This window comes from Kwoniella pini, chromosome 10, assembly GCF_000512605.2.
Source record: "Kwoniella pini CBS 10737 chromosome 10, complete sequence".
Lineage (NCBI taxonomy): Eukaryota > Fungi > Basidiomycota > Tremellomycetes > Tremellales > Cryptococcaceae > Kwoniella > Kwoniella pini.
Window position 1 is genome coordinate 914,127 of NC_091725.1, and position 11,963 is coordinate 926,089.

General features: G+C 39.5%; 5 protein-coding genes across 5 annotated transcripts; 2 read left to right on the forward strand and 3 right to left on the reverse strand.

Annotated features, from left to right (window-relative positions):
• Positions 1 to 1,068: 1,068 nt before the first annotated feature.
• I206_107143 (uncharacterized protein) lies at positions 1,069 to 2,172 on the reverse strand (the record flags this gene model as incomplete). The annotated part of the gene is made up of 2 exons (XM_019157035.1): positions 1,069 to 1,817; positions 1,980 to 2,172. The coding sequence occupies 2 exons, from the start codon at positions 2,170 to 2,172 to the stop codon at positions 1,069 to 1,071; spliced, it is 942 nt and encodes a 313-aa protein (XP_019009753.1).
• Positions 2,173 to 2,801: 629 nt separating this feature from the next.
• On the reverse strand, positions 2,802 to 3,383 carry I206_107144 (uncharacterized protein; the record flags this gene model as incomplete). Its single annotated transcript, XM_019157034.1, has 2 exons — positions 2,802 to 3,001; positions 3,065 to 3,383. The coding sequence occupies 2 exons, from the start codon at positions 3,381 to 3,383 to the stop codon at positions 2,802 to 2,804; spliced, it is 519 nt and encodes a 172-aa protein (XP_019009752.1).
• A 411-nt stretch (positions 3,384 to 3,794) lies between these two features.
• Positions 3,795 to 5,316, forward strand: I206_107145 (uncharacterized protein; the record flags this gene model as incomplete). Its single annotated transcript, XM_019157033.1, has 6 exons — positions 3,795 to 3,850; positions 3,914 to 3,972; positions 4,051 to 4,147; positions 4,208 to 4,310; positions 4,473 to 4,817; positions 4,888 to 5,316. 6 exons carry the CDS (start codon positions 3,795 to 3,797, stop codon positions 5,314 to 5,316), a joined length of 1,089 nt encoding a protein of 362 aa, XP_019009751.1.
• A 4,568-nt stretch (positions 5,317 to 9,884) lies between these two features.
• Positions 9,885 to 10,734, forward strand: I206_107146 (uncharacterized protein; the record flags this gene model as incomplete). The annotated part of the gene is made up of 5 exons (XM_019157032.2): positions 9,885 to 9,949; positions 10,010 to 10,147; positions 10,215 to 10,457; positions 10,528 to 10,598; positions 10,661 to 10,734. The coding sequence occupies 5 exons, from the start codon at positions 9,885 to 9,887 to the stop codon at positions 10,732 to 10,734; spliced, it is 591 nt and encodes a 196-aa protein (XP_019009750.2).
• Positions 10,735 to 11,334: 600 nt separating this feature from the next.
• I206_107147 (uncharacterized protein) lies at positions 11,335 to 11,639 on the reverse strand (the record flags this gene model as incomplete). Its single annotated transcript, XM_019157031.1, has 2 exons — positions 11,335 to 11,518; positions 11,605 to 11,639. The coding sequence occupies 2 exons, from the start codon at positions 11,637 to 11,639 to the stop codon at positions 11,335 to 11,337; spliced, it is 219 nt and encodes a 72-aa protein (XP_019009749.1).
• Between the last annotated feature and the right edge of the window lie 324 nt (positions 11,640 to 11,963).

The window sequence follows — 11,963 nt, forward strand, 5'->3', positions numbered from 1 at the left end:
ATCATGTAGTGAAGATGAGATGATGGAAAGGGATTCGAAGGTACCGATCCGATCAAGCGATAGTGTTGTTAGGTGGCACGATAATGTCGAAAGGATGGTGCGATCAGCGATTGTCGAGAGTGGTACGATTGTTTTTATTTTTTGGGAAGATAAACGCATGAATTGATGGAAATAAGATGAAGAATATATGCAAGTATCAGCGATCAATCCTTTCCTCTCCAAGAAAATGAATTATCGGTCCGATGATTTGTTGAATCAACATCAGAAATCACTAAAATAAAAAAGCCAAGAAACGTTTTTTTTTTCGTGTTTCTCATTCTTGGCTCAAGCCACATGCCACTTTTTGGAGCAACCTTTTCCTTCACGCGACTATATACATGAAGAAAAGTGGACTGACCTTGACTCTGCGTGTATATGTAGCTAAATGAGTGTGAGTTTTGGACGTGTTCACTTGAAGAACAGCCTTTTTTTCTTGTTATTTATAATTCAACCTGTCAAAATGGGTCGAAAAGATATGAAAATCGAGGTGAGAAAAAAAAATTGTCTTTGACCCTTTGTTGACACTCGTACACACTATCGGACCCTTTTGTTTGAATATCGGTCAAGCCCGAGCAAGTAAAAATTCGGTTTACCGTGTATTATTTTCCAAATGATTACTACTTGATATTGTTATTGATTAATTGGATCGATGATCTGAAAGATGCTTTCGATGATGATAGTAGTCAAATAAAAACAAAGCAACGTAAACGAATGATATTAATTCAAGTTGTCAATAAAAAATCAATTTGAATTTTATTCAAAGATCAAAATAAGAGGACTGACTGAATCCCGGAATGGTAGGAAGATTACGGAAAAACCGCGTTAAATTTATCATCAAAATTCCAGTCTAAAACATCGTACGATTTCACTATTTTTTCATGGAGCGATTACGAAAATTACATAATACAACTCAATTTCGACAAAGCGGCCGCCGCACTATTCATTGTATTTATGCTTAGAAAAGATTTGATGACGTTGAATTCTTACAGTACATATACTTGCACAAATACATATGAATGAAATCTCCCATCATCTCTGTAAAGCTCTTCTAATCACATCTTTACTGTCTTCCTTCTCATCCATAGCTCGTCTCAACGTTGTTCTTTGTTCAATTTGTTGCTCATTCTTCACTACTGTCTGTGTTGAGGGTGAGGTAACCATAGGATCAGTACCTTCCGATGTTGACTCGTTCGTGGGTGATTGTGGGATACGAGCATCTGATGCATAATTTGGATTGATGGGAGACGCAGAGTTGATATTCGTGAGCGATGGAGTTTCTGGAATGATATTTCTTGGTGAAGTTGATTCATAAGAATTTTGATATGGTGGAGGAGGAATATAAGGTCCAATATCTCTTTCAGGTTCAACTGAAACATTACTAGTTATCTGTTCATCTTGTGAATTCGGGGATTGAGGAAGAATCACAAAAGGTGTAACTCCATTTGGTGATTCTTCTTCATCATACTTCCTATTGTATCTAATGTCCCTTCTCATAAGTTCACCGACTGATATATTCCATAATGATTTTTCAGGATTACTTGCTGATTTTCTCAATGATAATTTTGTTACTGTTTTATAAATCCACCAAATCCATAATAATAAAGCAACTACGTGAATTGAAGATAAAGCAATTTGCGCTGAAAATCCATTACATAAAGTTTGAATTGAAGTTATTGGTTCATAGGAATATTTACTTGTACCTCCTATTTTACCTAATTCATATAGTCTTTCTGAGCAATATGAGGGTCCTCCTACGATACCACCAACTATCGCGTTGGCTGAGGAGTTAATCGAATGAGAAGATAGGACAGCATTACAACGTTGCAGGGAACGAGACGAGGGATGTACACAAAGAGGGTATGTTCGTGATTGAAAAGAACAGGTAGTACCACATCAGCGTATAGCTCCAAGCGTAACGACGTACATCTCATCAAACTCACCTAGCCATAATGTGGCCTGAAATACCAAATACACAACCTCTCCCCAGGCTCTATCCCATTGAGTGACTTTCAATCTAGCTGTCAATCCGATCGTCGCTGGAACGTAGACCAACATGGCAAACACTGAAATTGCTAAAATCAAGATCATAACGATACTAGGAGTAATGAAGAACGCGACCAGGAAGAGAGCCATTGTGAGTAACATGTGAAGACTCTATAATCGTAGACAAATAGATCAGCAGCTTACTGACATTCATAATACACTGTCGCACTCACCAGAGCGAAATACCTTATGATCGTTGACCTTGTCTTCGGGACTTTCGGGATATGCTCGTCATGGTGAAATTCATCCCCCATTCTGAATCGCTAAAATTACTATTACTCGTTTCGTCTGCTTTGAGTTTTGTTGGATTACTCCGATATGGCGATTGCAGGCTGTATGCAGTAAGCAAACTACTTATAGATGACAAGGTGACGCTGAATCGTATGAGTTTGATAAGTAATGAGCAGAAAGTCCACCATCAGGTAAGTTATGCAAGATCTAAAGAAGAAGAAACACGAAAAGTCATCAATGATTATTCTAAATAACCTGTCCATGCATAGATCCACTCCCCAAATAGCACAGAGAGGAACGTTCAGCTCCCAAATGCAGACTAATGTAAGGTAATCGAAGCTAAATCCCGAAGTAAGCGTTTTATCTTCCAGGGAATTTATGATATAACGTAACGAAAGTATTCCTGGTTATCCCTCTTGCGATATGCATCTTGCAAAACTCGAATTACCCCGGATGGCGATAGATATGCCATACAGTCATATAAATACTTAAAGCTTAGCACCTCGTCCCCTATCCTTCCAATATCCTACACCACACATAGCAGCGTTGGATGCAGCTGCTCCAGCTTGAGTCATCACATTGACAATACCCAAACCCCCACCTCCTGCAGCTGCACTTTGTAAAGTAGCATATAAGCTACCAGTCTGAACGTTACCGATTGTTGATTGGATACCGGCTGCGATTGAACCTAGTTTCAAGCGACGAGTCAATAGGCGTGTACTCGAGTCAGACGATCAGAAAGCAGACTCACCTGCTGAGACGCCATTTGATGTCATTCCGACTGCACTTAAGACTGGTCCAACTACTAAAGTAGGACAAGCGACTACTACAGTGGTACCGACTATTCCGGCTGTTTGATAAGGATGTTCTTTTGCATATTCCATTGCAGCTTGACCACCTTGATGAATGTAACCTTTGGCTTGATGAGCTGTTTCTTTCCAGTTGATCGAAGTGACTTTATTGGTAAGATCTTGAGTGGCGAGTACGGTTGATCTCAAACTTGAATTCGTCACAGCTTCAGCTGTATCTTTCATTTCCTTGAAGCTCTTGCTGATGATAGGTTTGGACATATCTGCTTAGTCGATATAAGATTTTTGGTTCAATCAAAGAAGATTGATGGGATGTGAAGAAGAGATTAATTTGGGTGGGAAAATGAATACTATATGAGGGAGAAGCCTACAATGAACAAAAAGCATTTTGCATTGATGGTAATTTGCTTCTGAAACGATCCGTGCGCCCAAATGTTGATGCATACATTCATGTAAGTGTATCTTCTTGTGGTGTACAGTCGTTGAGCAGCTAATTCAAGCTGTATTTATGCATTTATGCCACGTTCAGGCTTAATTTTGAAAAATGAATGATTGAATTGATTCAACGCGTCTTGATACTTTTTTTTTGGTCAATTCTTCAATTTGTGCTCATCTTGACCTCCGTTGATCTTGATCAATACCAACCGACTACGATATACCATACTCGGTACAATGCGTTTGGTTGCTTTCCTAGTAGTGCTGCTAGGCTTCGCAGTCACTGCACTTGCGTAAGTGCTTTTTGTCTTACCTAGACGATATGTAGTAAATTGACAAGAAAAGGGTTGATATAGTTGGTCGAAAGAGGATTATGAGATATTCGATCTTGTTAGTGCACTCGAAGCTGCTGAAGGTGAGCAAATGAAATAATGAACTCTCTTATCGGATATACACTTATCATAATTGTTGATGTTTCTTTTGTGATCACTAGGCAAGGGTATCGACTTCTACAAACATGTCGGAGTAGAGCCTTCCGCTTCTACCTCTGAGATCAATAAGGCATATAGGAAGAAATCCTTGGAATTACAGTATGTAACGATGGCTATTTACTCATGATTACAAGGAGCTGATGAGTTTGCTATCTATAGTCCGGATAAAAATCCCGGTGTGAAGAATATCCAAGAGAGGTTTGCTAGACTAGGTGTAATTGCGCAGATCCTCAGATCATCTGAGGGAAGAGAGAGATATAACGTGAGCATATCCAAAAGTTCTCATTGCTATATCCTACCCACAAGATCGCCTCTGAATGTTGTTTACACTACACGTTGGCCTCTACCAAGGATCTTTCTCGGTAGCATAATCATTGTTCAAAGTGGAGTGAAGAAGCTGATTCTTTCATTTGCCCGTTTTCAGTTCTTTTACAAAAATGGAGTACCTAAATGGCGGGGTACTGGATATTACTACTCAAGATATCGACCAACATTATCTCATACTCTCGTTTTCCTCGTCGTTCTGACATCAGCTTTCCATTATTTAGTACTCAACTTGAATTATAGGAAGCATAATAGAAGAATTGATTACTTCCAAAATGCAGCTAGAAGTTCAGCTGGCATACTTGGTGTAACCTCCTCACAGAATGGCGAAAAGGTCACTGTACCTGTTCAGGGACGTAGAAGAAAAGTTAGAGTACCTATGGTTGAGGGTAGTGATCAAGGTGGAACATTGGAATTGGTTGTCGTTGGTAACGATGTATTCATTGTGAGTCATCTATCTCGTTCAAAATGTCTGTCATTGACAGTAAGGCTAACATAGATGTTGCGTTGTTTAGCCTCACTCAGACGGCACATTGGAACCTATCTCAGGCTTAGCTCATCCCCCTTCCATCACACAAACATGGTTTGTCTCCTTATTCTTGTCGCTATACTTCAAGGGATTCGATCGACTACCACCTTCCATACAAGAGTCTATTCCAGAATTCTTGCAATCAAAACAACCAGCTCAATCGGATTTGATACTTGATGAAGAGGAGGAACAAGATGAAGCCGAATCAGCTTTGGATACTCCTACACCTACAAATCGAGCTGCTAGAAGATTACAAGGCAAAAAATCTAGAAGTGTTACTTCAACTCCGAAAGATTCTCCAGCTACAACCGAACTTGAGTCGGGTGATGAAGATTCAAAGGGTGAGAAAAAAAAGAAATTGACTGTTGGAAAAGCTGGAGCCGCAAGGAGGAGAAAGATGGGCTTGAAAAGGTGATTGAAGCGCAATCGCACACAACCAAAAAGAGGATAGATAGCACAAATGCATTGTTACCCTGCATAATCACAGGCGGAAACCGGATTTCACATCACGGCACCCACAGTACATGTTTTGCTGGGATTGATGCTCGGTGACAGGGTTGGACTCACTGTTCGCGCGGATGGTTCAAAGTGATCATTGGTTAGTCTCTAGTTGTTTAGGCAGTATCGTCCAGTAGTACGACAAGAGTGGTTGAGATCATGATGTCCGACCGATCCGGTCGAGCTTCATGGCAAATTCATCTGCCTAATATGACGGGTCATTCTAACCACGCTTTGGGACGGCCGAGACTGACTCCCACTACTTCTCCAAACGAAAACGTGGAGCATTTTTGGTATTTTCTCCCTGACTTCGTCAGTCTTAACATAATAATTCCGATCCCGCATTCAGAATGATCTTCATCGTCATTTTTTCCATACGTTTGTCGATCAATATATTATCCGAAAGTCATTACGCATATTTTATTTATGGGACCATGTGGTTGATGATATTTCTTCGTGGGTGATCCTTACACTGTCGGCCAATGAAGATGATCACCAAAATACGCCATGGTGAAGTCGAGAATCAGTGGCGTTTGAGGAGAACGCCTCATGGCTTTAAGGCGGTTTTTACCGTCAATACCCTACTCATGGAACGAAAAGATCGTCACCATCAAAGCAGATACACTTGTGGCGACGACCATCTCTCCTAAGGGGATTCACAACTTTTTTTTACACCTTTTAGGCTAAGTATGACGTATTGAAACATCTTGAAACGAAAGCACCACTGTGAAACGATTACATACTCCTATTTAAATCTCTATACGAATCTGGGAATCTTATGGGCATCAGAGTCGTAATACTGTACCTGCGGTATGTTACAAAAAGACGATCTTATAACGTTATATTCCCGCTGCGTAGAGATCTACTTGTTCTGCATAACCGCAACGATTTACCGCGATTGTCGTCTGCCTGTTTCACAAATTACATTTTCAGATAATGGTCATAACTTTCTATTCGATCTGAGGATGCGCAAGCTGTGCATCCAATCATTTGATCGATTAGAACTTTTCAGGTAGCCTATATTAAATGCATAAATATGACTAAGAGGAGCGTTTTGTCATGACCATTTCAGGAATTCCGTCCTTTAGTCAGCTCATGCGTACATGCGTGCCGGTTGAACAACCGAAGGTACGACTGAGGAGTAACGCCACGATATCGTTAATTGATCAGGGTAAATCATTACCATGTAAAACAAAGAAAGGGGAAACAGCCTTAATGAATCATTCCTATATTGTGAAATTTTCCGATCAAATAATGGGAGCTATGAGAACGAAAAGCATCAGAAGGGGGAGTAAAAGAATATAAGTTTAAGGAAAAAAGGAAATTTATTACGATCAATGAAAAACTGGAACCGAAGTGCCTTGTGTTATTACCATAATTGTTAAAATATCCGATTAAATTTCACCGGTGATCATCGAACATTATTTTTAAATGAACCTGTTCTTTGAGACAAATGATGTCTCAAACATTATATGTTTCTTTTTGAACCCCTTTTCAATTCATTTTCTTCTCGTCTACCAGCAGTGCAAATGCTCTTTCTAAAACTCATGAATTGGACTCGATGCATGATCGTCTACGTGTTTTGAAACAACCGAATGACCCGTAATTTACTTAAATAATAATTATGTATCAGTGCGTCATGATCGGGGATTATATTGAAAAGTCTCGAAATGTATGCTACAAGATGAGAACGCACCTTCAGCTTCTTGCCTTGGTCCAATAAGTACATCCCGCGCTCATCGAAGCTGCTTCCCCTCCTTATCCAGTGATATCATAATCCCCGAGGAATAAACATACAAAAATGTCTCGGATGAACAGCATGATGGCGTCCCTTAACATCGGATTTTCCTCTATAGCTTAAAATAATCCGATAGACAAACAGTTCCTCTTTTCATGTTCACCAAGGCTTGCCGCCCAAAGGTTATTGAGAGAACATCAAAGAATATTCGGACAATTACTTACTGACCCCCCTTTTTTTTGCCACCTAAAAATATGCAGTTCCCGTAAACACATGATGAACATGTCTCATCATCATTCCTCTTGTACTTTTCTTCCTTGTTTCTCCCTTGTTTATGGATCACGGATTTAATGATTTCATCTGAAGTGGACATAATATCTAATTCCCAAACAGAAAAACTTTTCAAACGTATATATATGTATATATCATATCGGATTTCCATTTCTTCTCGTTCTTGATACTCTTCTTTTTCTTTGGCAATATCACTTATCAAACCAATTCCAATACAATACCAAGATCAATCGCATAGCTTTTCCATAGCCCGCAGTTCAAGGGATCAAGAGCCCTTCGGAAGTACATTCATTAAATATTTTTTGTTAGGTGATCCGGAAGTGTGAGAAAGATCGGTCATTTTACATTCCTTTCTAATCAAATCAGGAACTACGCTAGTGTGTATTTTAGCGTTAAATTCGATAATTAGATTAATTTATACTTTTTAACAAACTTCTTTTCTCCTTTCAACTCCTTAACTTTCGGACTTTTCAATATATATCCCCTTCATATCTATCTATACGACTTATATACATACATTGCCAAGATTCTCCGAAGAGATCTATCCCAATTCAAAGACCATCAAATAAGGCTAGGAACATTTCCGTTACCATAGGTTCCCGCAAAATAGGAGGCAACATTTAGGGCGGTTACTCATCTTTTCCTAGAAAGTCACCATATCGATAATCTTCTTTTTTTTCTCTTTTTTTTTCGACGAAATCGTGAAGTTGAAAACAAAATTATTCCGATAATACCTGAAGGACGGTTATTTTTATCTTAACGACTTGTAAAGCTATCTAAGGCTGCTTTTAGTTTATTTAAAGTTGAAACCTTATCAACCATCAAAAACCAGTCGGGATTCCTTTCGTTAACGACTACCGTAGTTGAAGCGCCAGGATCCTTGGTGAAAGGGGAACATAGCTCGGTAATACACGCATTGTATAAACGAACTAAGTGTACCATTCTCAAGCTAAAACGAACTGGTTAGACGAAACCTCAATTGAGTTGAGGCGAAAATTTCCACCGTGGTGCAAGTAACCGGTCGACCCGCGAAAAAAGAAGAAAAACTCCTTCGAGAACAGCGCGTAAGTCCAGTCCAGGTCCACCAGGCGCCGCCTTCGTGAGCGCATACGTTTGTAGTAGGCTGTCAAGCGACGTCTTCTGAAAAGAAAGCTCAGGCTGACCATGTGCAAACTTTTATATATCTACACTTTAACCGATTTCTATACCCATTACCTCTCTTACGTCCGAATTCGCTACCTTTCAATCAACGTGGACTGATGGGCTTTGCTCTCCGATCGTTCGATGGCTCTGGGTGGCCACACGGTGCTTTTGCTCTACTTCTGGAAAATCCGAACACTACAAACACATCACATTGTCGGGTTGCACGGCTTTCTCTCCTTGACCTATTCTATGTTTCGGTCTGGATTCGATTTGGATGGCACGGACTGATAATGAAAATGTACCTATAATGGTAAACCTGCTCGACTTCTTGTCTTGACCTGTATCTGCTGGTCTCCGACTCATCACGACAAAAAAAACACCTAAAACACAACGCACCGACCTCTTCACACTGGGACCTGAACTTGATGACTTTCCCTTCAAACCGACCTTTCCCCTTGTCCTCTTCGTGATCAACCGAAACTACTTGTTTCGCCTCCGAACTAAAACTCCAACATAAAATCCTATCGTATGCACCATGGGTATCTTTCATGGCCGGCATCTGCGGAATATCATACTCAATGTGGATTGAATCTCAAAAACCAAACTGGTCAAACCCCTTCCTTTCAATTGGATCTCATCATGTAACGTTTGATCGAAACTTTCAACCCTGTTTCGCACCGCTTATCGACTGAAAACACATCATTAATGCAAACGGACTCCTGATGCCGGTTCTTTGCGAACATACATAAATTGGTGACCCTTCACATGTCATTCTCCCTTCTTTCCTACTTCAACCCTTGCTCCTCCTCTTGATCCCTACCAAAATACGCTCTTTTACAGCTTTATAGCTATATCAAGATAAAATCAATCTACATCCATCAATTAGTACTTCATCTCCTTTATTTCTCTAATAGCGCCTTATTTGAAAACCAAAATCAACCGTACCAGTATAATAACCAACGCCCTTTGTTCTGATAAAGGTCAATCTTCCTCCTTTCCGCTATAATTACTGCCTTTGATCCGCCTTTAATTATCAGGTCTCCCAGCCTGTAATATATCAGACTTCTAAATAAATACATAAACACACAAACACCGTCAACGAAAAAGGACAATTCATTATAATACCTTTGTTCGTATATTTGTATTCCACAAAGATATCACACTCACACAAAGGATTGCACCATTAAATGAACCTGGTGAACAGACAAGAATAAACAAAACATCTAATCGAATGGTCCAGCGATATAGTCAAGATATAATTATCAATATAATATACGATCATACAATAATCTGATTCTAGTTCGGTAGTACAAATGCAAAATCTAGACGAAGAAGACAGTATGAATTTAGGTGGTATAAATCATGGGGAATTAGGCAGGTCAGTAATCTCGTTGACCCGTAAAATTTGAACTTCGTCTAACACCAATGAATTGCGTAGGACCTATCGAATAACACCTATACAATCGCCTATTCTTGGTGCTGCATTTCAAGGAGCATATTTATCTAGATTACCCTTAGCTCCACCTTTGATACTACAACTTGACGTTTGGGATTCAGAAGGTGATTTGATAATACCGTGAGTTGATCTCATATTCTCTGTCATGGTTGCTCACTGTGAGCTGATACTTTGGGTTGATGTATAGGTACGATGAATTACCATTTCTGATATGTCATCTGAGCCTACAAACACCTGAAGAAGAGGATGCAGCAATGATCATTTCACCAGAAGGCGAACAGGTATCTATGCTTTATGGAACTTTAGTAACAGCACCTGCTGAGATGGATGATACGTCTAATGCACCTGGAATATATTTCGTCTTTCCAGACGTTAGTGTGAGATATGTGGGGAGATTCCGTCTACATGCACTTCTAATGCGTATAACGGGGTAAGTAAACCATTTTCGCTTCTCTGCCATTTGTTTGGGGCTAACGATAACTTTCATTCTGGTGCGGTAGAGGTCCGCCACTTGATACAGCTACAACGGACCCTTTCGATATTGTACGGGATACGGATTATATAGCGCCTGGTAAGCTTTCGTATACGAAGTCGTGACGGGTGAACAGAGCTGATAAGTATGAGTTTCATTAGCAATCACCGATTTGACACGTCATTTCGATGCTCAAGGAGTTGTTCGATTCGGTCTTCCTCGCTCAGAATGGTGATTAGACATTTGACCTATTTTGAATTGTCATCAAAACCTCGCACTCATCCCATTATCCTCACCTTTCTCCTTCGGCTCGAAATCATCTATCAAGCCCTTCCCTCATGACTATATGTGACTGGAGGCTTCAACACACATAAAATAACCACCTATAATCAACCAAATATAATCATAATCATGATCAGTATAATGACCCAGCACAATAATACCCACAATGACCTAGACGGTTCAACAATAAATTCAAGTTGTAAACAGTAAACCCATTTGTAGTCAATAGATCCATCATTCATCATTAATCATCAAGCATCAAGCATAATTCAGTAGACTTGTTATTTGTATTTGTGTATGTCCTTCTGATGTATTAGCATGTTATTTGTCCGGGGGTATGAGGACAATCGAAGAATGTCAGGTCGGTAGTCATTCGGAAAGTTTAGAAAGATACATGCAATATGCAAAAGTTGTAACCAATATCTTGTGGTGAATTATCTATTCTCTTTGTTCAAATATTAGATTTTCTTGATAGCCATACATGAAGATCAACAGCTCACCATGTTTCCTATATTGATACAACAACAATATTTTATACCATCTATCGTAAATTTCATTGATCTTTAACATTGGATTTCTCTTCTATCGTCCTTAAAGCATCTGCATATCTCTTTTTCCGCCTCTCTGCTATATCGGTTAATTGTTGATCTCTTGCAATTGCTGCATCTAATCTAGCGTGATTAATTGAATTATATACATGAGCTGTCAAGACTATTGCCATAGTGAATGCCGCTACACTATTGATACATTCAATCAGCGCCTTTGTTCATTCGCTGAAAAGGTGTTATGAGGTTGTTCGAGTCAAGTCAGATTTTGCACTCACGGCATTGTTAGATCCCTAAAGCTGAAAGGAGGCATCTTATGCACTTCATTGATGCTTGTTAATCTGCTTGATCAGTTCAATTCTGAAAAACATCGAGTGAAGTCAGATAATAATATCAGATTTACCAACTTATGCTTATGCATATTGGGATGATCTTCCCCTTGTCTTGGTGATTTGATTCCGATCTTAATATGATATTGCAAGAGTAGCGTGGGAAAGTAAATGTTGAAACCAAATATCTACATCTACATCTAATCCCGCGAATGATTTTACTTTTACTTTTGTGTGTTTGGTTTGCAAGTGTGAAGGGCTGAAATAGTCGTTGTAGTTGTTGACAAGTTCAAAGATATCTTCCCTTT